The following is a 25,591-nucleotide window of genomic DNA, read 5'->3' on the forward strand; positions in this document are numbered from 1 at the left end:
TCAGTTCATTCTGTTCCTGCTTACACTCCAAAACTGTGTGTCGTCCTGTTATTGGAGGGAAAGAATATTTGCTCCTTTGTCTGCTGTTCCAGCTTGCAGGAGATTAAAGGGAAGAAGGCTTGCTCCTGTGTCTGCTGTTCCAGCTTACAGGAGATTCACCAGGGAAAGTCCTTGTAAGGACGAGAGCTAATTCCCCATTCAGCTCCAGGGTGGAGCGGTTCCATGGCCCCAGTCCAGCCACGGCGACTGTGGGCAGAAGTGCTGCGGTTTGTCTCCTGTTCCAACTAGGAAGCAGCCCTTTGGCGGAGGAACCCAGCCGGGGTACAGGGAGCTCTGCTACAGTGAGTGTGTGTGTCTGGCTGTCAGTGAGTGAGTACATGTATGTCAGTGAGTGTATGTCAGTGAGTGTCTGTCTGTCAGTCAGTGAATGAGTAAGTGTATTTATGTCAGTGGGTGTGTGTGTTTGTGTATGTCTGTCTGTCAGTAAGTATGTCTGTCTGTTAGTGAGTGTATGTGTCTATTAGTGAGTGTGTGTAAGTGAGTGTGTGTCTGTATGTCTGTCAGTAAGTGTGTGTCTGTTAGTGAGTGAATGTGTCTATCAGTGAGTGTGTGTCTGTCAGTGAGTGTGTATGTCTGCCAGTAGTGAGTGTGTCTGTCAGTAGTGAGTGTATGTCTGTCAGTGAGTGAGTGAGTGTATGCCTGCCAGTAAGTGTGTGTGTGTGTCTGTTAGTGAGTGAGTGTGTGTGTGTGTCTGTCAGTGAGTGTGTGTCTTTCAATGAGAGTGTGTGTTTGCATGTCTGTCAGTTAGTGAGTGTATGTCTGTCAGTAAGTGAGTGTGTGTCAGTGAGTGAGTGTGTGTCTGTCAGTAAGTATGTGTGTCTGTTAGTGAGTGAATGTGTCTATCAGTGAGTGTGTGTCTGTCAGTGGGTGTGTATATCTGTCAGTAGTGAGTGTGTCTGTCAGTAGTGAGTGTATGTCTGTCAGTGAGTGAGTGTATGTCTGTCAGTAAGTGTGTGTGTCTGTTAGTGAGTGAGTGTGTGTGTGTCTCTCAGTGAGTGTGTGTCTTTCAATGAGTGTGTGTGTCTGTCAGTGAGTGTGTGTGTCTGTCAGTACGTGTGTGTTAGCGAGTGAGTGACATGAGGGGGCGGCAAAATGGATCTTTGCCTAGGGCGGCAGAAATCGCCGGCCCTGAGTTTGGTTAATCTTATATCTAATTTGATCTATTTTAACATTATGTATGTGTGGCGAAACCAACCTCGCCACTATGAGCTGGAGAAGCCTGGTTGCTCGCCTGCTTCCTTTGGACTATGGACCAGACTTTAAAAAGCTTTATTTTACCTGCAGAAAGGCATATTCGTGCCTTTCAGCCGGGGTGTTCGGTAGATTCCAGCTACCGAACAAACTACGGTATGAGGGACCACCTAGGAGATGGAGTGTGCCGTCAATTAACCGCCCAGAAGCTGCGGTTAACCGCAGCTTAATTGATGAACGCTGGGTGGCCTTTGTTCGTTTGCTGACCACGAGGTAGCGGCCATTTTAATCGTGCAAAAGACCAGCGGTGTTCGGCGAGGATTCTATGGAACTATAAACGGACACTTAATTGCACGAACACCGCTGAGCCGTCTGTCGCCTGGGTCCTAATCGTACAAGGTTAACCGAACACTGGAATTCGGTATTTCTATGGGAATTGTAGTAACCCAGATAGCTATACCATGGAGCCTATTTGTGTGATTAAAGACTTTGGCTCCATGGCGATTAAACTGTATTCGTGTAGTCTGGGTGCCATTCACCTAATAATGTGCACCCAGACCTGAGCTATCTGGGGATATGTAACATGTCTGTGTTGGGTGGAATAAAAGTGACTTTATATATTTTAAAGCATAATACTGTATTTAGATCCCCACATGTGTAATGGAGTCTTGTCTTTGTCCTGGGAGATAATTGGATTACCTCTACAATTATCTCCAGGGCAGAAGGGAGGAAACCAGGATGCATTGTGGGAATGTTTACTGCTGTGTGTCTGTAATTGGTTTATGTCTGTCCTTTGTTACAGTCTTCCATTTGGTCCCCTAGGGGAGTGTCCACCAGGTGGGAGACCTGCATAAATACTGGGCAGGTAGCCCTGAGTAAATGAGTTGCTGTTTAACCCTGAAGCTGGAGTGTGTCTCTTTCTTGGGGGGAAAGGGGACTGTATGCCGACTGCCAGGAGTGTAAGCTGTTCGTATTGCTTTTCCTGTTCGGCTGCTTCCAGGGTTCGTGTGTCTGCTGTTCGAGAGTTGGTGACTTCGTGCAGTTTGGGAGTTCGGGAAGTTGGTGCTTATAGTAGCTGCTGGTCTATGGAAAAGGGGATTATCGCCTAAACGGATTTTTCCCCTTTTATGCTGAAACGGTCCGTTACAATTGGTGGCAAGCGGCGGGATCGTTCCTACAACCAGAGGGACAGCTACAGACAACACCATTCCTGGATTACAAAGTGAGGGCAACGCCAGTACCCGTACAGCGCCCCTATCTTCAAGGAACCAACTGCAGCAGAGCAAGCATGGCACCCAGCTACACTCAAGAGGCGTATGACAGAGAGGTCACCGCGATATTGGCTTTATGCGGACCCAACCTCTCAGAGGATATAGTACAGCGTGTGAAGAAAGCAGTGCGAGAGTACTTGCCGTGGGAATCAGAGAGGGCCAGGGGGTTTGCAGTCCTTCCTCCCCAGCGGCAGTGTGTAACCCAGGGAGCTGATGGTGTCGTCCATCCTCCCCAACGGCCGTGTGTGTCCCAGGGAGCCGAAGGTGCAGTCCTTCCTCCCCAGCAGCAGGCTGAGTTACAGGGGGCAGAGGTAGTTGTTCCTGCCCCCCAGCAGCAAAGTTGTTCCTGCCCCCCAGCAGCCTCCCCAGCGGCAGGCTGAGTTACAGGGGGCAGAGGTTGTTGTTCCTGCCCCCCAGCAGCAAAGTGATATGCCAAGAAGGCAGTGTGAAGCGAAGGGAGAGGAGAGCAGCGTCCTCCCTCCCCAGCGGCAGTGTGTACCCCAGGGAGCTGATGGTGTCGTCCATCCTCCCCAGCGGCCGTGTGTGTCCCAGGGAGCCGAAGGTGCAGTCCTTCCTCCCCAGCGGCAGGCTGAGTTACAGGGGGCAGAGGTAGTTGTTCCTGCCCCCCAGCAGCAAAGTGATATGCCAAGAAGGCAGTGTGAAGTGAAGGGAGAGGAGAGCAGCGTCCTCCCTCCCCAGCGGCAGTGTGTGCCCCAGGGAGCTGATGGTGTCGTCCATCCTCCCCAGCAGCCGTGTGTGTCCCAGGGAGCCGAAGGTGCAGTCCTTCCTCCCCAGCGGCAGGCTGAGTTACAGGGGGCAGAGGTTGTGGTTCCTGCCCCCCAGCAGCAAAGTGATATGCCAAGAAGGCAGTGTGAAGTGAAGGGAGAGGAGAGCAGCGTCCTCCCTCCCCAGCGGCAGTGTGTGCCCCAGGGAGCTGATGGTGTCGTCCATCCTCCCCAGCAGCCGTGTGTGTCCCCGGGAGCCGAAGGTGCAGTCCTTCCTCCCCAGCGGCAGGCTGAGTTACAGGGGGCAGAGGTTGTTGTTCCTGCCCCCCAGCAGCAAAGTGATATGCCAAGAAGGCAGTGTGAAGCGAAGGGAGAGGAGAGCAGCGTCCTCCCTCCCCAGCGGCAGTGTGTGCCCCAGGGAGCTGATGGTGTCGTCCATCCTCCCCAGCGGCCGTGTGTGTCCCAGGGAGCCGAAGGTGCAGTCCTTCCTCCCCAGCGGCAGGCTGAGTTACAGGGGGCAGAGGTTGTTGTTCCTGCCCCCCAGCAGCAAAGTGATATGCCAAGAAGGCAGTGTGAAGCGAAGGGAGAGGAGAGCAGCGTCCTCCCTCCCCAGCGGCAGTGTGTACCCCAGGGAGCTGATGGTGTCGTCCATCCTCCCCAGCGGCCGTGTGTGTCCCAGGGAGCCGAAGGTGCAGTCCTTCCTCCCCAGCGGCAGGCTGAGTTACAGGGGGCAGAGGTAGTTGTTCCTGCCCCCCAGCAGCAAAGTGATATGCCAAGAAGGCAGTGTGAAGTGAAGGGAGAGGAGAGCAGCGTCCTCCCTCCCCAGCGGCAGTGTGTACCCCAGGGAGCTGATGGTGTCGTCCATCCTCCCCAGCGGCAGTGTGTCCTGCCGGGAGCAGAGACAGTCAGTCTCGCACCCCAGCAGCCGGACAAGAGAATGAAAGGGGAGACAGCTGGTCCCCCTTTCCACCAGCAGAGAGAGTGTCAGGGAGAGGAGCCTGCTACCCCATTTCCCCAGCGGCAGTTTACCGTCCAGAGAGAGGAGCTTGTTACACCCTCTCTCCAGCGGCAGCCTAACCCACCAAGGGGAGATGTTAAGCCCCACGACTGTGCAGATGGGACCGTAGTCTCTGTACTTACAGCCCAAGGGGTAGGGACGGTCGGTCCTGTCCCCCAGCCACAGAGCGATGTATCCAAAGGGGAGACAGTCGGTCTCCCCCTCCGGCAGCCGAGCTATGCACCTAAAGGGGAGACAGTCAGTCTCCAGCAACCAGGCTCCAACCAGACTACTTCCGTGGTAGTGCTGGCACCAGGACAGAATACCGCTGGTCTCTGCCCCCTCAGCAACCCACCAAGGCAGCCTAACTGTTCCCCACACAGTCATGGTGAGACACCTGGACCTGGACAAGTTTGTAATTTTTTCAGGTGTAGTACCCAGTTATTGTGGGGGGGCTGTACTAATAGTTGTGTTTTGTGGGTGGGTTGCTGGACTAACCAGGGCACTGACCGGCAGGAGGTCAGGTACCCTGTTAGTCTAATTGGTAAAGGGGAGAAGTGTGGCGAAACCAACCTCGCCACTATGAGCTGGAGAAGCCTGGTTGCTCGCCTGCTTCCTTTGGACTATGGACCAGACTTTAAAAAGCTTTATTTTACCTGCAGAAAGGCATATTCGTGCCTTTCAGCCGGGGTGTTCGGTAGATTCCAGCTACCGAACAAACTACCGTATGAGGGACCACCTAGGAGATGGAGTGTGCCGTCAATTAACCGCCCAGAAGCTGCGGTTAACCGCAGCTTAATTGATGAACGCTGGGTGGCCTTTGTTCGTTTGCCGACCACGAGGTAGCGGCCATTTTAATCGTGCGAAAGACCAGCGGTGTTCGGCGAGGATTCTATGGAACTATAAACGGACACTTAATTGCACGAACACCGCTGAGCCGTCTGTTGCCTGGGTCCTAATCGTACAAGGTTAACCGAACACTGGAATTCGGTATTTCTATGGGAATTGTAGTAACCCAGATAGCTATACCATGGAGCCTATTTGTGTGATTAAAGACTTTGGCTCCATGGCGATTAAACTGTATTCGTGTAGTCTGGGTGCCATTCACCTAATAATGTGCACCCAGACCTGAGCTATCTGGGGATATGTAACATGTCTGTGTTGGGTGGAATAAAAGTGACTTTATATATTTTAAAGCATAATACTGTATTTAGATCCCCACATGTGTAATGGAGTCTTGTCTTTGTCCTGGGAGATAATTGGATTACCTCTACAATTATCTCCAGGGCAGAAGGGAGGAAACCAGGATGCATTGTGGGAATGTTTACTGCTGTGTGTCTGTAATTGGTTTATGTCTGTCCTTTGTTACAGTCTTCCATTTGGTCCCCTAGGGGAGTGTCCACCAGGTGGGAGACCTGCATAAATACTGGGCAGGTAGCCCTGAGTAAATGAGTTGCTGTTTAACCCTGAAGCTGGAGTGTGTCTCTTTCTTGGGGGGAAAGGGGACTGTATGCCGACTGCCAGGAGTGTAAGCTGTTCGTATTGCTTTTCCTGTTCGGCTGCTTCCAGGGTTCGTGTGTCTGCTGTTCGAGAGTTGGTGACTTCGTGCAGTTTGGGAGTTCGGGAAGTTGGTGCTTATAGTAGCTGCTGGTCTATGGAAAAGGGGATTATCGCCTAAACTGATTTTTCCCCTTTTATGCTGAAACGGTCCGTTACAGTATGCATTTTGCTGTTCACTGACTGGCCCATTTTAGAGCTTTTCTGGTTTGTCTGATTAGTTTTCACAAATTTTCCATTTGTTAAAAAATTTGGCAGACACGAACTGCTTTTTTCCCTAAATTCAGTCGTCCCAAAAATACATTTACATTTATATTTGCGGCAGAAGGGATTTGGCAGAAACAATTTTTTTTAATAATAATTTCACACCTCACGAGGGCTCAGTTATTGTTGCAAAGGTAATCCTTACATATTTTAAAGGGAAACTATAGGCACCCATACCACATCAGCTCATTGAAGTGGCCTGTGTGCACTGCCCCAGGTCCGTTAACCCTGCAAAGCTAAATATTGCAGTTTTCAAGGAACTAAGGACGTTTCTAAGCAAAGCTTTAGTGCCAGGAAAACAATAAGTTTTGCTTTTTAACACTCTTTAGCTGCTTTCAGTTCTTTTAGGAATATTTTCACGTTCAGGATTCTAGTTCTTCTGGGGCCTTGGTCCTTGATCTTCTTAGTTAGATAGCCAAATTAAATAACACATTATCTTGACTATCAATTCCCACAAAGTAAGATGACTTCTCTAATTAACAATTAAAATTCACATTAAAGTAAATATTGCAAGACATGAGACTTCTCAGTATATTAAAGATATTGGTTGCACTAAGGAAGTCAATGCTCCTACAATAAGCAATGTATTGTGTGCAGTTGCCAGGGAACTCTAATACCTCAATTGGATGGTATGGGGGTCCATATTATCCACCTTGAATCAATGTTTAGTCCATGCTGATTCAAGCTGAGCTGAAATTCACCATAAATATGTTTCACTTCCCATGTACAAGAGTGACATTAGTTTAAGAGTGTACAAATGGTGGAATTTTCACAATTTGCAAAAAACATCTGCCTTATTTTTAACCACCCCGTATGCAAACAAACTGAATATTTGCATTTGGAAAAAAAACAACTCATTTAGCTGAATTTGAGGTTGTTATACCTGCTGTGTTGTTTTAATCCGTTCAAAGTGTTTTCACTTGACAAGCAGAATAACCAGCTTCTATCCAAAAATATCCTGAGAAAATTCTGAGTAAGAAAGTACTGTTAAAGAACAAAGCAGGAAGAGGAAGCTCAAGGAGCACTCGTATTGGGGTTAACCCATGGACTAAAGAGATAAACAAAAGAAGAAATGAGTGTCCTAACTAATTAAAGTGTAACTTTTACTAGTGATGCTAAAATCTAATATAAGTTTCATTGATAGGAAAATTGTTCCAAAAAATAATAATAAATTAAAGTATATACATTCTTTTTTCCAGAAGTATAATAATAAAACCAATGAATATATATATTCTCTAATTAGTGACTAGTCAGTCGGAGAATATGTGGAGAAACCCTGTAGGTTCTTTAACCCCTTAAGGACACATGACGTGTGTGACATGTCAAGATTCCCTTTTATTCCAGAAGTTTGGTCCTTAAGGGGTTAATAAAGTACAGGGCTAAGATAGATCCAATTTAAAGTATGTCAAAACCGAATCTAGTAATATCTGCAGTAGATCGTTATACAGTCTACAATAGCAAGTGAATGTCGCTAGCTACTGAAATGTGTATACAAAGTGGTACATCAAAGATTGGAGAAAACCCTAGAACTTAATAAATATATTAGGTAAAAATAAAATACTAATACTAAGCCTCCCCTCTGATGAGCTGTGGGCGAAACGCGCGCGTCAGGGGCATTTGGCGTTCCAGAGACGCAAAACTTATATTTTATTTTACTTGATCAAAAATGTATTTACAAGTCTCGGATCCCGAGTCAACAGTTTCATAATCCGCAGAGGCTACATCCTGTGCTCATTGCAGCATTGCTCATTACAGTCAATGATCGCATACTGAGCGTCCTGGCTAATATATTTTATATGTATGGTAATATCGCTGTACACATTCTATTTGACAAAGGTATTTTGTAACCTTTTTGAATAAGACCTTTTATATTCATATTAGCCAAGTTCACTTTTGTTACTACCTTACCAGGGAAGTCTGAGCTTACATCTTTTCTCTAGCCATTGCAGTTTTGTTACATTAAGATCTCATTATAGACGGGTTACATTATTATACTGAGAACTTTTTCATCATCTGCATAGTAAGTGCTACTTTATTTGACCCCTGTGGATTGCAAAACTTTGTTTTGCACACACTATCAGGTGAAGGTTTCTGAAAACGTTTGAACAGAACCTCCGTATGACTATATACATTTTAGTCACTATTAGTTAATTTTTCTATACCAATTGATTTCAGGACTTCCTACTTGGATTGCACATCCTTGAGTTATTGACATAGTTCTTAGATTTGTAAATACTTTGGTTTATTATTAGTATTTTATTTTTTACCTAATATATTTATTAGGTTCTAGGGTTTTCTCCAATCTTTGATGTACCACTATGTATACACATTTCAGTAGCTAGCGACATTCACTAGATCAGGGGTAGGCAACCTACGGCACTAGTGCCAGGCATGGCACTCAAGGTGTCTTTGCACGGCACTCAAGGCTACAAGAGCCAAACAGGCTCTGGCCTATAAGGAGTCCCAGTGAAACTTCAGATATCTGGTAATACGAAAAGGTGGTGCTGGATAATCCTCAATGTATGCATTGCAGCACGTAGAGGAAGTGATCTCAGTTCACTTCCTCCCAGCACTTGTGAATGGGAATCCACACTGTAGTAGAGCAGCCTGTAGTGGCTGTTGCAGCTCCTGTCCTTGGCCTGTACCTGGCCAGCCTGGTCCCCACTGGAACCCAGTGAAGCCACCAGCACTGCTAGATATACACAGATATGCAGAATAACCCTCCCCTCATACAAATAATACGAACAGCCCACAAACAAACATACATACATACAATCCGCACAAACGTAACCCGCTAACAATCCACATACATGCACACAACCCCACATGCAGCCTTGCACATGCAATACCCCAAACAGCACCCACACATACACACACCACCAAACACTCAATGTGACATATCCATGCACACACACAATTCCACAAGCAGCCCCCATACACAGCCCACATTCATATGTATCATACATGATACCACAAACTACTCCTGAACATATAAAATATAATAGCTCATATACGCACAAATAAAACAATACAAAGCAAATGCAGTATAAATAACACAAGCAGAATACAGCAACATTCACACCTCAATTAAAAAAATAGGACCGGCACACTACGGGACATCACAATCCTATATCGGCACAGTGCTGCTAAAAGGTTGCCTACCCCTGCACTAGATATTGTAGACTGTATAACGATCTAGTGCAGATATTACTAGATTCGGTTTTGACATACTTTAAATTGGATCTATCTTAGCCCGGTACTTTATTAAAGATCCTACAGGGTTTCTCCACATATTCTCCGACTGACTAGTCACTAATTAGAGAATATATATTCATTGGTTTATTATTATACTTCTGGATATAAGAATGTATATATTTAAGTTTATTATTTATTATTTTTTGGAACATTATTCCTATCAATGAAACTTATATTAGATTTTAGCATCACTATTGAAAGTTACATTTTAATTAGTTAGGGCACTCATTTCTTCTTTTGTTTAAGAAAGTACTGTATTTTACAATAATATGTGAAAACAGAACTGCTTTATCCAATTTATTGTAACATAAAATAATAATTTCACTGTAACATATCAAGTATCTTCTTAAAAGGTGCAGCTAATATCTTCTAAATTAAATTGTTATGGTGGATGGAGGCCTCCATTCTTCAATGTTTTAACCCCAAAGTTGCTTCCAGCAATGTCCATTACCCCTCAGGCGGCATCCGGTTTCTGAGTTTTTAGATTCAGGAAGTATTGAGTTTCTCCGGGCAGGTGCACCACTGATTGGCTGAGAGAGGTCAACTGATGCTCTCAGCCAGTGAGTGACTCCCTGTTTACAAAACTGGCTTGGAAAGAAATGTACCTTTTCCACTCCAGCACTCCACGCTTTCTAAATCTGAAAATTCCATCTGGGTGGGTAGTGGGCATCGCTATTGAAGGTAACTTTGGGATTAAACCATTAGAGAACAGTTTCATCCTTTGAGGTAGGAGTGCCTCAGTAGGCCATCTGGCACCATAGCAACTTCATTTAGATTAAGTTGTTTTGGTGCCTGCAGTGTCTCTTTAAAGTCTATATACATCTCTGTGTCCTCGTTTTCTGGAAAAGTTCCCCCCCCCAAAATGCAATATTAGTTACTCAGAATGCTATGGCGCTTAGGATTGAAGTGGGAAATCAGAATAGCAGGAATGCTAATAGGCAGCTTGGAATTAGTATGGTACAAAATCCAGCTTAAGGAACAGCGCGCACACAAAAATACTGTTTTAAATTTTACAAGGCTATTTAAAATCACCTATCTTAGCAATTAAATATGGGAATTCAGTTCCACTATAAGCCAATATTATGTTAAGCCCACCACGACGTCACAGTACCCCAATATCGATGGGTTCTACACAAATTCCAACATGGGAGACAAATTAAATAGTGTTAGTGCTAATAGTATATTTAATAATCTGTTGTGAGAGCATTGTGCATATTTAACATAACACACACACACAAAAAAAAATACAGTGTCAAATCTAAACAAAGTGATAGTGCATACATTGTAAAAAAAGGGAATTATGGGAATTGTTGATATAGGTGATTTTTGTGTGCGCGCGTTTCCTTAATCTGTATTTTGTATAAATTTTGGTCTTTACGTCAGCACCACAGCTTAGAAATATTCAGGATACCGGTATGTCTCCAATTCCCTCTTTTTACTATGGATTGACTATGATAGCATGCAAAATCCAATCTGGATATAGTAAACTGGTGGGGAGGTGCATAAAGGCATGTTGTGTACATTTGGGCACTAAGCCTCAGGCTCCATTGCCCTCATGTATAAGGAGGCTGATGAGTCTACTCTATCTATAGTCACTCTTAAGGATTCTTTTGAGCTGAAGACCTGTATAAGGGTCTGTTTTATCCTTATACATGGGTGCAAAAGGAACACTTTTTACTTAACTTTGTTCTGGAGTTCAGTTATACTGATTTCTAATTGAGGCCATTTGGAAAAAGGTCTGAGAGGTCAAAAGGCAAAGACTTCAGGGGTAATGGGTGAATTTAAATAACAGACAATAGTGATGAGCTTTGGAAAAGATAATTTTGCTTTTGGCTCATACCCCATCCATGTTCGCAAAATAAAGTGAAGTGCGCTCAGAGCATTGCAGCAATAAATGTAAGACAGTGAACAGTAATAGTGAAATAAAAACACATACCAGTCCCTACATTCTGCCTGCAAGGGAAGAATGACCCAACACCATGTCACCCTACACCATGCCATGTGCCCTTAAAAGACAAGACAGAGTATGTGCCCCGCTGCTGGACATTAGGCCCTTACGCAGATATATGTTCATAAAAAATAGAGAATGGGAGTCACATTACTTACTGATTACTACTAATCTGTAGATTATATATATCATCAAAGAGAATTTTCTGTGATGAAAATTCTATAAAATATGAATAATGTCACTATTGTAGTTTCTTTAAGTCCAATAATGTAGTTGAAAGGCTTGCATTAGGAAAACGAAACAAAAAACATTTATTCATTCAACAGTACATTTTTTCCAAAAACATAATGTGGTGGAATCTCGGTAAAAATAAATTTAGTAGGCCGAGATTACCACGTGGCATGTGTACGTGCATATGCTGACGTATCGATCAGTTGGTTGCACGAGGCAAGATACGATCAGTAGTGTACGGAGCATGTGCAAGAATACAGGATGTAGTATTCCCCTCCTCCATTGTGTTGGACAGGCCATGCGGTCAAGCAGGAAGTTAATTCTTATTTGTATTGATTGGTCAAGAGAATGTGCGGGTGGAGCTTAATATGGGAGGAGTTATGTGCCTATATAAGGAGACTGCACTATTGTCCGGGGCTCAGAACTTGCTGTATTTTGGTGACGTTAGTCCCTCTGAGTCCCGATCGGTGATCCAATAAAGAATCTCTTCCTTCCTGAAGAAACCTGTGTCCATCTCTCTGTGCTTGGCTTCCGTCAGTTTCTCCGGTATCATTTGGTGCATTGGCCGGGAAGCTCATCGTTCAACGGTAGCTGAGAGGCAGAGGCGTGAGACGGTCTATCTTTGCCCACGTTCTCTACGGCTGCACCCCTGAACTTCTGCGTGGACCTCCCTTCGTCTCGGCGCCACTGGTCTGTTGTCCAGGAGATCATCGGCTTCTACGTAAGAAGTGCTGGGGTGTCCCCGTCGATGAGTGTGAACTCAGGTTCAGGAACGAGGAGGTAAGACAACTGCTGTTCTAGACGGCAGACCCACTAGGGGTATACCGATTGTGCGGTAGGCCCATAAGGGGTTATTTGTGTATGGAATCTGCCCCCTCTGTCGGAGGGAAGGAGCGAAGGCGCACCGCTCAATCGAACGCTCTTTAGTCAGACCGTTTGATTTGGTTAGTCAGGCGGGGTCCTGTGTAAATAGCCCTAGCCGGACACCGGTGTCTTGTCTAGACTAGCGTTCTAGGGTGTATATTACGTTCGCTAGGTCGGAGGGACCGGGAGACTAAGCGGCGCCTGTGTAAATTCGGTTCGCTAGCTCTCAACCTATCTTGGCTAAGTGGGAAGGCGTGTAAATTTGGAACCCACTAGACTTTTGATAGTAATCGACTAAGAGGCGCCTGTGTAAATTCGGTCCTCTAGCTCGCTATATGTGGTGCTTGGGCAGTGTGGCTAACCAAAACGGGTGTACATAGTTTTAGGTAGTTCATTCAAGGTACTGGCCAATAGTTTAGTTGGGAATTGTAAATGTGTTAAAGATTGTTAGTAAAGTGTATATCTTGTTAGATAGCGCGAGCTCAGCCGTCTAGCGAGAGTGTTAATAGTGTGTTGCTGTATTATAGTGCACGGTACCATAACCCTGTATATTTACTGACACTGTATATAAGTACTAATAATTGTCGTCCATTGCATGTTTAACACCATAACCACTAATAATTGTATTGTGACCTTAACTTGTGCTTTGACCTATGCTAACCGTACTGTAACCGCTATTTGTAAAAGACGATGTTACTGGGGTGTGTTATAGACGGGTAATTCGTATATAGAGAATTATAGCGTGGGTGACTGTATAGTTTCGCCAAAGGGCATAATATTGATTATCTAGTGACTGGTGTAACAGCTGTGTGTGTACGGGAATTCCCTGAGTGTTTATTGTGTTATTGTGTACGTTTCACTTGGTAACCGTACCACGTGGTGCTGTTGCCAGAGGAAACGGGTGTGACTGTTGAATAGTACGCGTGCATAGTATTCGTTGTCAGCGACGTTCCATTGATAAGTATGGGCGCGTCGCAGTCAACGATTCCAGATCCCTTAGGTTGTATGGTGAAGAATTTTAAAAAGGGATTTAAAACCTGTGATTTTGGGGTTAAAATGTCTCCTGTACGTTTGGTCACTTTGTGTACTAGGGAGTGGCCTACTTTGGTTGCGGCATGGCCGCCACGTGGCAGTTTGGATCCAACTCTGGTACAGCGCTTACACATGGCTGTATCAGGTAGGCCTGAACTTTACGGGCAGTTTCCATATATTGATTGTTGGAGACAGGCCGTAAATGACTCGCCAAAATGGATCCAGACGTGCCACGAGGAGCAATGTCGCCTCATGGTGGCTAGGACTTGTTTGTCCACTAGGACTGGTGTTAGGCCCATTTTGGACACGCCCCCTGAGTCCGAGATCCCTTTGCCGCCCCCTTACTTTCCTTTAAGAGGAAGTGACGCAAATGCAACCCTGCAAGTCCTGCAACCCTTCCCTCATTGCCCTCATCCACTTCCGCTTCCTCCTCCAGTACAGAATCCACCCCCTCTCGTACTAAATCTCCCCTTCCGGAATCAGAGCCAACCCCCATTAGATCTGAATATCCTGATTTGGCGCCACTTCAGACTTCCGGTCAAGCTTCTTCTAGCTTGACCCGAAGTGTTTTATTTACTACCTTTTCCCAAAACCAAGCTCCCACATCCTCACACCCTATTTCTCCCCGACTGGAACCCATAACTGACGCCCTTCCACGTAGCCCCATACAAACCCGACAACTGACCTGTACCCAACAATTAAAACATTATCAGATGCCTCTTCGTCTGAATCCCGGGTCAGCCTATATCGATGCCGCAGGTCAAATGGCACATGCTGACCCAGTCTTCGTATATGTCCCGTTCACGACAACTGATCTCTTAAACTGGAAGACCCACAATTCCTCGTATACTGAGAAACCACAAGCTATGACTGATCTGTTCACCTCGATAGTTCAGACACATAACCCGACATGGGCTGATTGCCAGCAGTTATTAATGACTTTGTTTAACAATGAGGAAAGGACAAGAATTAATCAAGCGGCCATTAAAGCGCTAGAGGATAGAGCCCGTGCTTTGAATCAAGCTAATCCAGCAGCATGGGCCGCAACACATTATCCTAACACCGATCCAGATTGGAATGTAAATGGTGCTGATATGGTTCAACTCAGAGCCTATAGAGACGCTATAATTGCTGGCATGAAAGCCGGAGGAAAGAAAGCCATTAACATGTCGAAGACAGTTGAGGTGATTCAGAAAAGTGATGAAGCGCCCAGTGTCTTTTATGACCGATTATTGGAGGCATACCGCTTGTATACCCCCTTTAATCCGGAAGACGCAGATAATTCCCGAATGGTGAACTCCGCCTTTGTCAGCCAAGCTTACGGAGATATTAAGCGCAAGCTACAGAAGTTAGAAGGGTTTGCAGGTATGTCTATCACCCAACTAATGGAGGTAGCGAATAAAGTATATATGAATAGGGAAACAGAAAGTAAGAAAGAGGAAGAGCGCAAGATGCGTAAAAAGGCTGATATGCTAGCGGTAGCGATCGCAGGCGTAGATAGACGGGGCCCAGATAGAGGCGATAGTAGATGGAATAGGGAGCCTTTGAGTAGGAATCAGTGCGCGTATTGCAAGGAAGAAGGGCATTGGAGGAACGAGTGTCCGCAAAGAGAGCAGTACGAGAGAGACCAACCCAGGGCAGGTTACGGAAACTTTAGAGGCAGAGCGAGAGGTAGAGGAGGCCCCGGAGGGAGTAATGGTAACAGAGGGAGCAATGGGAACAGAGGAAGTGTTAGGGAAGACAGGTATTTTCCAGCAGCGCAAAGGTCCCGCGATAGAGAAGGCAGGGACTTTGTAGGATTGGCTGACATGGTCATGGAGGACTATTGATACCGACCGGGCTCCATCCCCCTTGGTCGAGCGGAGCCTATGGTCGATGTATCAATAGGGGGAAAAAGGAGTGCGTTCATGATCGACACTGGTGCTGAACATTCGGTGGTGACTAATCTAGTTGCTCCTCCATCTGGAAGGACTATTACTGTGATAGGAGCAACTGGAAGAAGTGCTGAAAAACCGGTTCTTAAAAGTCGACTCTGTACATTGGGAGGCCACGTAGTAAAACATCAATTCCTTTATATGCCTGAATGTCCAGTCCAATTGCTGGGACGTGATATGCTATCTAAATTACAAGTGCAGATTACGTTCCTACCAAATGGAACAACATCCTTAAAGTTTAATGGACCTTCAGGTATTATGACATTATCCGTACCAAAGGAAGAAGAGTGGCGACTTTATACAGCGTTGACTAGCCAAAACCCTAGGAGTGATGAGTCTTTATTCAACATACCAGGAGTTTGGGCAGAGAACAACCCACCAGGACTGGCCCGCAATATTCCACCTATTAAAATTGAACTAAAACTTGGGGTTTATCCAGTGAGCCTAAGACAATATCACATCCCGCAGAAGGCTAAGAAGAACATACAATCTTATCTGGATAAGTTCATACGGTATGGTATCCTAAAATTCTGTACTTCCCCCTGGAACACCCCATTGCTGCCTGTTCAAAAGCCCGGTACAGATGAGTATCGACCTGTGCAGGACTTGAGAGCAGTCAATGATGCGGTTGTTAGTATACATCCAGTTGTACCCAATCCATATAACCTGCTTGCTTTAATTCCGGGCGGGGCGACTTACTTTACAGTCTTAGACCTCAAAGATGCCTTCTTTTGCCTCCGAATTGCCGCAGAAAGTCAATGTATTTTCGCTTTCCAATGGGAGAACGCTGTAACGGGCTCAAAACGCCAAATGACCTGGACAAGACTGCCCCAAGGGTTTAAAAATTCACCTACCCTATTTGGTTCAGCTCTAAGTCAAGATCTATTGGATTTCGAGTCCATCCCAGGAGAGTGTGTATTGATACAGTATGTAGATGACTTGTTGATAGCAGCAGTTACAAAGGAAATATGTCAGCAAGCAACGCACGATCTACTACACATTCTCTGGAAGGCAGGATACAAGGTGTCTAGAAAGAAGGCTCAGTTGTGTTTGCCAACTGTCAAATATCTGGGATTCCATATCTCTGAAGGTCAAAGAATTATGGGGCCAGAGAGAAAAGAAGCTGTGTGCCAAATACCGATACCCAAGAATAGAAGACAAGTGCGAGAATTCTTGGGGGCAGCAGGCTTCTGTAGGATATGGATTCCCAGCTATGCGATACTGGCAAAACCTCTGTATGCAGCTATCAAAGGTACAGAGCACGACCCCTTCTTATGGACTCAAGAACAGCAAACGGCATTTGAAGATGTGAAGAAGGCTTTGATGAGTGCCCCAGCATTAGGTCTACCTGATCACACACGACCATTCTACCTGTATGTACATGAGCAAAGAAGAATGGCTGTGGGAGTATTGACACAGTACTTGGGATCATGGCAAAGACCTGTTGCCTACATGTCTAAGCAACTGGATGCAGTGGCCAGCGGACTTCCACCTTGTCTAAGAGCCGTAGCTGCAGCTGCCCTGCTGGTAGCTGAAGCCGATAAACTCACTCTGGGTCAAGAACTTTATGTACGAGTCCCACATGCAGTACAGACGTTGTTGGATTACAAAGGAAATCATTGGTTTAGTAACAGCCGTATGACCAAGTATCAAGCAATGTTGTTTGAAAACCCAAGAGTGCATTTAGAGACTGTAAACACCTTAAATCCAGCTACCCTTTTGCCACAACCTACTGAAAGTCAACATGATTGTTTGGAAGTAATGGATGAAGTATTTTCAAGTAGACCAGATCTTCGTGATTTTCCCATCCATAACCCCGATGTTCAATATTACACCGACGGCAGTAGTTATGTGAAAGAAGGGATCCGCTATGCAGGATATGCAGTAACAACAATAGACAAGGTGATAGAAGCTCGGCCACTGGCGAAAGGAACATCAGCACAAAAGGCAGAATTGATAGCACTGACACGAGCGTTACAATTGGCTGAAGGTTTAAGAGTGAATATCTACACGGACTCCAAGTATGCGTTTTTAACCACTCATGCCCACGGAGCTTTGTATAAAGAAAGAGGACTATTGAATTCAGAAGGCAAAGAAATCAAATATGCAGCTGAAATCCTACAACTATTGGAAGCAGTGTGGGAGCCGAAGGAAGTCGGTATTATACATTGTCGAGCGCATCTGAGAGGAGATGGTGATGTAACTAAAGGAAATCGGATGGCAGACAGTACAGCTAAGCGTGCCGCTGAATCGGGAAGACAGGAGTATGTGGGGCATATAGCTGCTCTTATACCAACTCCACTGTCTCAATGGACTCCAGTTTATACAGCTCAAGAAGAGGAGTGGTTAAAAACTGAACCTGGAAAGTATTTGGAGAACAAATGGTATCAGTTAGAAGATGGAAGAATAGTCATTCCAGCATCACTAGCGGTAGAAATTGTCCAAAATTATCACAACGGGACACATTCTGGGAGAGACAGCACAGAAGAATCTCTCAGAAAACATTTCTACATACCAAGATTGTCCAACTTGACTCAGGCCATTGTACGAAGATGTGTAACGTGTACTAAAAATAATGCAAGACAAGGACCAGTAAAGCCACCAGGAGTCCAGTTTATGGGGGGACTCCCCATGTCCGATTTACAAATTGACTTTACAGTGATGCCTAAATCGGGTGGACATCGTTACCTGCTGGTAATTGTGTGCACCTATTCAGGCTGGGTAGAAGCATGTCCTACTCGTACAGAGAAAGCAGGAGAAGTTGTGAGATTCCTGTTACGAGAAATAATACCCCGATATGGACTACCCTGCTCTATAGGATCGGACAATGGTCCAGCTTTTGTTCATCAGTGCCTACAGCAACTGACTCATATGCTTGGTATAAAGTGGAGGCTTCATACTGCATACAGACCCCAGAGTTCTGGTAAGGTAGAGAGAATGAATAGAACTATTAAGAACCAGTTGGCTAAAATGTGTCAGGAAACCCAACTTAAGTGGAACGTTCTCTTACCCATAGCTCTATTGCGAATCCACAGTACCCCTACCAGAAGGATGGGCCTCTCTCCTTTTGAAATCATGTATGGGCGACCACCTCCCGTACTTGGTAACTTAAGGGGGGACTTGAGTCAGTTGGGAGAAGGAATTACCCGGCAGCAGGTTGTAGAGTTGGGTAAGACTATGGAGGAGGTACAGAAATGGGTACAAGATAGATTACCTGTGAATATTTATCCCCCAGTTCATAGTTACCATCCAGGAGACCAAGTGTGGATTAAAGAGTGGAATAATGTACCGTTAGGGCCCAAGTGGAGAGGTCCTTATGTTGTTCTTTTGTCTACCCCTACAGCGATAAAAGTAGCCGAAGTGACTCCGTGGATACATCACTCCAGGGTTAAACCAGCAGCAGTCGATTCTTGGCAAGTTACAGCAGATCCAGAGAATCCCTGCAAGATCCGGTTAAAACGCACGACTCAGTCGGAGTAACGAGGAACTTTGTGGATTACAAAATTTTATTGTTACAGAGATTTGGTGAAGTGAGTGTTTAGACGGCCATAATAAAGCCTGTCCGCTCACCGACGTATAGTGTATAAGTCAGGGAAAGTCTCGAAGGGACTCCTGTGAAGACGAGCAGAACTCCATTCCCTGCAGCCCTTACATCCTGGAAGCTGAGGTGCCTTCGCACGGACGAAGACTGAGGATGACGGCGAAAGATGTGTTTTTGATAATGTTTATTTATGTGTATTTTTATATTCAGGAAGGTAGAGGTACCGACACTCCTAGCTGTGAGGTATGCATTAAGACTACAAGAACAGGTAACCATATTTCCCAAACCCTAATTTGGCATTCACAATACGAGTGTAAAGGAGATGTATCAAGATGTAGATACCTTAATATAGAATATAGTGTGTGCCATTTAGGAGTAGGAGAACCTAAGTGCTTCAGTCCAGAGTATCAACCTCGTACAATTTGGTTGACTCTCAGGAATGGAGATCCTCAGGGGACCCTAATTAACAAGACAGTATTAGAATCCGTATATTCTTCGGGTGTTCTGCTATTTGATGCATGTAAGGCGATATCAAGTGGTAGAAAGCCGTGGAATGTATGTGGGGATCTTAGATGGGAGAGGACGTATGGGTCTAACGATAAATATATTTGTCCCAGTAGTAAAAAAAAATATGTGAGTCCTAGATGCCCAAATAGAGATTATAACTTTTGCCCATATTGGTCTTGTGTGGGGTGGGCAACTTGGGGACAGACAGTAGACAAGGACATGATAGTGACTAAGTTGCCTACTAGCCCATATTGTAAGTCTATGGAATGCAATCCAGTCCATATACTTATAAATAATCCCGACAAGTTCTTAGACAAGTATGGTAATTTATTTGGGTTTCAAATATATGGGACGGGTTTAGATCCTGGGACAATATTGTTTATAGGGATAGAGACTGATACGGTATCCTCCCAGACTCATCAAGTATACCATTCCTTTTATGAAGAGATGAGTATAGATAATAAGATCCCCCATAATGCTAAGAACCTGTTCATTGATTTAGCTGAAAGTATTGCCGGTAGTCTTAATGTTACCAACTGCTATGTGTGTGGAGGTACTAACATGGGAGACCAATGGCCTTGGGAAGCAAAGGAGGTAATGTCCGGTTTTGAGGCAGTTGACCAATTAATATCTACACAAGCCGATTATCATATGAGTGTTAGAGGTAAATCTGAGTGGAGATTAAAGACCTCCATCATAGGTTATGTTTGCATAGCAAGGAAAGGAATAATGTATAATACTTCTGTAGGAGAATTAACTTGTCTAGGGCAAAAAGCTTATGATGATGATACAAAGAATACAACTTGGTGGTCGGCTTCAAATGTCTCAGAACCATCTAACCCGTTTGCTAGATACGCCAATTTAAAGGATGTGTGGTTTGATCTATCCATCACATCTACCTGGAGAGCCCCAGCAAATTTGTACTGGATCTGTGGTAAGAAAGCCTATTCGGAGTTGCCACAGGACTGGGAAGGGGCATGTGTGTTGGGTATGCTCAAACCATCCTTCTTCTTGTTACCTATTGAAACAGGTGAGACTTTAGGTGTTAAAGTATATGATGTGAATCATAGGAAGAAAAGGGGACCCATAGAGATAGGCGCCTGGGAAGATGATGAATGGCCTCCCCAGCGTATTATAGATTATTATGGGCCAGCCACGTGGGCAGAAGATGGTACCTTTGGTTATAGAACCCCTATTTATATGCTCAACCGTATTATTAGATTACAGGCGGTGGTTGAGATTATCACTAACGAGACATCACAAGCGCTCAATCTTCTAGCGAAGCATAATACCAGGATGAGGACAGCAGTATACCAAAATAGATTAGCCTTGGATTACCTTTTGGCAGTAGAGGGAGGTGTATGTGGGAAGTTTAACCTGAGCAATTGCTGTCTTCAAATCGATGACGAAGGGCAAGCAATAGCTGAGCTTACTAGCCATATGGTTAAACTAGCGCATGTGCCTACTCAGGTATGGAAAGGGTATAATCCAAGTAGTTGGTTTGGTAGCTGGTATGAGTGGTTTGGAGGGCTTAAGGCAGTGGTAGGTGGAGTCCTACTGATTTTAATGTTGTGTCTGCTCCTACCGTGTCTTATACCCTTAGTAGTTAGGTCTGTGCAAAGTCTGATAGAAAATATAGCAGAGAGGAAGGCTGCTGCACAGATAATGGCAATTTATAAATATAAGGCTCTAGATCAGGGAGAACCAATGCAGGAAGATGAATGTTGAAGATTCACATCATAAGTTAAGTCTGGTCTGGTTCAAGGTAACTTGCGGTGTATGCAAACTAAGGTTAAGTGATGCCTCAAGTAATTGTAAAATATCAAGAGGCATCAAAGGGGGGAATGTGGTGGAATCTCGGTAAAAATAAATTTAGTAGGCCGAGATTACCACGTGGCATGTGTACGTGCATATGCTGACATATCGATCAGTTGGTTGCACGAGGCAAGATACGATCAGTAGTGTACGGAGCATGTGCAAGAATACAGGATGTAGTATTCCCCTCCTCCATTGTGTTGGACAGGCCATGCGGTCAAGCAGGAAGTTAATTCTTATTTGTATTGATTGGTCAAGAGAATGTGCGGGTGGAGCTTAATATGGGAGGAGTTATGTGCCTATATAAGGAGCCTGCACTATTGTCCGGGGCTCAGAACTTGCTGTATTTTGGTGACGTTAGTCCCTCTGAGTCCCGATCGGTGATCCAATAAAGAATCTCTTCCTTCCTGAAGAAACCTGTGTCCATCTCTCTGTGCTTGGCTTCCGTCAGTTTCTCCGGTATCAATAAGTTATATCTTAGAGAGATTTCTAAAAATGTTTCACACAATGTTCTCAAAGTGAAGCCATCAGTGTGGAAACCAACAGAACGAGCAGGAATAATTCCATTGGTTTTTGTGATGATTGCTCTTTTTTTAGTACTTTATTGTGAATGACACTCAAACAGATTGGAGGGAATAGAAAGTGATACTCAGAGTTATCCTGTTTGACCATCAAGGTGTGAAAAATGATGTCAGCCTTATGTTAATTATGCTGTTGTAACAACATCTTTCAAGGCATCTGATGGGCTATCATCAGCATTCCCACCCTGCCGTATTGCTACAGCTAGAATGTTTAGGATGCGTATTTGCTTTTAGTACAAAGATAGCAAGGATTCCAGTGCGAAATAAAAAGTCTTCCCACCTCTGTTAGTGGAAACATTACTTTAAAAAAAAAAACCTACAGAATATCTACTGTGTGCGCTGATTAAAAATAAAAATCACAATAGATCATGGAAAATTCATTTGGTAAATAAAGAACTTTATTTTATTTTTGCTATATTTTAGTTTGTGGTAAGTGACTGATGTGGAGAGCTATGCCATGGACAAAATGCAGCCCTGAAAATAACTTTATATCAGTCATGTGTTACATAGCATCAATATGATATCAATACGAAACAATACTATATTGTATATAGGTTAGGACAAAAACAAAAATAAAATAAAAAACAAGGCTCAAATCAATCTCACAGCAACCCTATCCTTACGATATTCTTTTGGTACTTATTAATCTTACAACACATTCATGGAAATTGAAACATGAACGACACAGCATTAATTTCACAAAAGTACTCTTATAATGTCTACTATGCTCACACTCAGCATGCATATGCATTGCAGAATATGGATAGACGGCATCTAATTCACATGCAGCATCTATAAAACGTTAAACAGAGACTGAATTGATCCCATTTATATGCGACACTCGTACACCTTACATATTTCTAACATCAGCCTTAGAGCTTACGTTGGTCACCTTGTCACATATAACTCCCTTACCAAGTGCATCAATCTAACATTACACCATAGGATGTTCATCACACCATATAGGATGTTTTGACCTCTTAGCACTGATTTCATTCACATCATACAGTTTTCATCAAACTCACAGAACCCTCTTATATACAGTACCCTTACTAATTGCATCATTGTAACAGTAATATTACTGTAACACTGTATCTTGCTCAGAATCAGCAGCCTATTTTTTGCATCACAGAAAGAGGTATGGTGTAAAATCATGTTGGCACAGCCTGGTATTCGATGTAGATCATATAGTCCCACACAGTGGCGTAGATACAGTGATCGCAAGGGGTTGCAGCAGCGACCGGGCCCCTGTGACAAACCGCTGGGGCCGCACGTTCAAGGGGCCCATCGGGTGGCCAATGCTGTTAGGAGCACCCAATAGAGATGACATCACAGCTGGGAGGAAGTGACTGTACCAGTCACTCCTCCCAGCTATCAGCGAGAGCCCGCGCGGGAGGAAGGAGAGGGAGTCAGCCTGAGACACCACTGGACCCCAGGGAAAGTCACCCTCCTGCATTTAAAAGGTAGGAAACAGGAGGGTGACTTAAACATTTTGTATATGTGTGTTTTTTTGTTTTTATGTATGTGTGTATGTGTTTGTGTGTCTGTGTGTGTGTGTCTGTGTGTGTGTGTGTGTGTATGTGTGTGTGTGTCTGTATGTGTCTGTGTGCCTGTCTGTCTGTCTATATGTATGTGTGTCTTGTGTGTGTGTGTGTATGTGTCTGTGTGTCTGTCTGTGTGTGTGTATGTATGTGTCTCTGCATATATATGTGTATGTGTCTGTGTGTATGTATGTGATGTATGTATGTATGTATGTATGTATGTATATGTCTCTATGTGTATGTATGTATGGGTCTGTGTGTCTGTCGGGGGAAGGAGGCGGGAGGGACATGGACCAGTTTCACACCGGGGCCCTATGGATTGTGTGCACATCACTGGTCCCATGATTCTATGAGCACACTACATCTTGTGAAGTAGGTGCCCTGTGGGTCATTATGAGAATGGCATTTACTGGAGTAAAAACAGAATAATTGTAGAGAAAGTACTTCAGTACTTCTTAAACAGAAACATATGTTCTACTCATCTATTATTACAGCTTTAATTTAACATTTTAAATCTAGGTACCCATTTTTTCTATCTGTGCATTGGCATTGTAACACTATATAGCCTCCCTCATGCATATATACATACAATCTTATTTTTCATCTACCCAACTACAGCATACATTTTCACATACATTTACCTGAAGTTTATTTTCTGCCACTGCTTTTTTCATTTTTATTTTTTCATTTAACATTAGCTAAATTATTTTCTAGGCATTTTAATTCAGTGCCTAGTGGATAGGCCAATTTGCAGCAAAATCATTAAAAATGCATTTAACTTTCATCTTGTAGATTTACCTCTTCATTTGCTCTCTCCACCTGCTTCTCCAGTTCCTGTGGTATCATCTTCCCTCTAAATGACACACAATTTATGCATTTAACAAGTTGTCCTTTAAAAAACATTGCTCAAATAAAGATAACTGGTGTGCTGTATATGTGTTTTATCTGTTTTATATTTTATATTAACAGTAGCTTGATTGACAACATTTATAACTGATTCCATAAGGACTAATAGAATTCATTGATGTTATTAAAATTTGCTTTTTATACTTGCATGAAATATCCTACATATTTGACATTGGTGGCTTCATACCCAAATGAAATCACAAGATGAGTAGAACTTAAAGTATTGATGTTTAACCCCTTAACCCCTTAAGGACACATGACATGTCTGACATGTCATGATTCCCTTTTATTCCAGAAGTTTGGTCCTAAAGGAGTTAAAAGGGAACTGTCGGATTTTTTATATTATGATTTTCCCCCTATATTTGGTTATATATATATATATATATATATATATATGTGTGTGCGTGGTGTAAAAGTCCACACGTCATTATTCTGCAAACTAGTTGCCCCCAGTTCCTGCCAATCATTGTTAAAAGCTCTGCTCTAAACAAAAGCAAATGCCTTGACCAACGCAGATAATAGGTTAGTTTGCTCTATTTGCACATCTTAGAGCATGGCTGGGATATGCATGGGAGGGCACTGGGTCAAGACACTGTGTTTTGCACCTCACTGGCAATTTATCAGATGGTCTCTGATGAAATGTCAGTGAGGCACGAAACACGTCAGTGTCTTGAGCCAGTGCTCCCCCATGCATATCCCAGTCATGCTCAAAGATGTGCAAATAAAGAAAACTATCTATTGGCATGGGCCAAGGCGTTTTATTTTGTTCGGAAGAGGTATGGTTATCAAAAAGAATGTTCAAAAGCAGTGATGGGACCTGCACACGCCACTCCATGGCTAAAGGTACACTCAAGTTATTGTGCTTTATTGCCAAGTGTATCTTTAACTATCTCCAGCGATTTGATGGTTTTTTTTACTGTGTATGTACTGCCACCACTGTACTACATAAGAAACTGGGACTAAAAACGAAATTGCCCCGGCCACTTCCTGGGAGAAGTGGATATTCATCTCTATAGTAGAATAAAAAAAAAAGCTTAATGGGTTCTAATATGCATTGGCAAACATTCATAATAATAATAATAATAATAATAATAATAAAAAGATAAAATCTAATTAAGATATAGTAGACCTTGATAAGCATTATGCATGCCTGATGGCAAGGTTAACTTAGACACAATATAAGAGAAATGCACTATAATTATGTATGTACTGTTAAATAACACTGACATTATAATGAGTAAATATATTTGACATTTAATGCATTTATCTCAAAGATGTCAAAACACATGAAATACATAAAACTAGATGCCTGGTTTGCTTTTAACTTTGCAGTAATCAGTCGTTCGTGCTCTTGCAACTATTTTGTCAAAT

General features: G+C 43.9%; 1 protein-coding gene across 1 annotated transcript in view; it reads right to left on the reverse strand.

Annotated features, from left to right (window-relative positions):
• Positions 1-25,591, reverse strand: part of GADL1 (glutamate decarboxylase like 1) — a 270,173-nt gene that overhangs the window by 124,367 nt on the left and 120,215 nt on the right. The window contains exon 8 of the mRNA XM_063452215.1: positions 24,113-24,167. Coding sequence (XP_063308285.1) covers positions 24,113-24,167 — 55 coding nt within the window. The remainder of the gene's footprint in view (positions 1-24,112; positions 24,168-25,591) is intronic.

This window comes from Pelobates fuscus, chromosome 4, assembly GCF_036172605.1.
Source record: "Pelobates fuscus isolate aPelFus1 chromosome 4, aPelFus1.pri, whole genome shotgun sequence".
Lineage (NCBI taxonomy): Eukaryota > Metazoa > Chordata > Amphibia > Anura > Pelobatidae > Pelobates > Pelobates fuscus.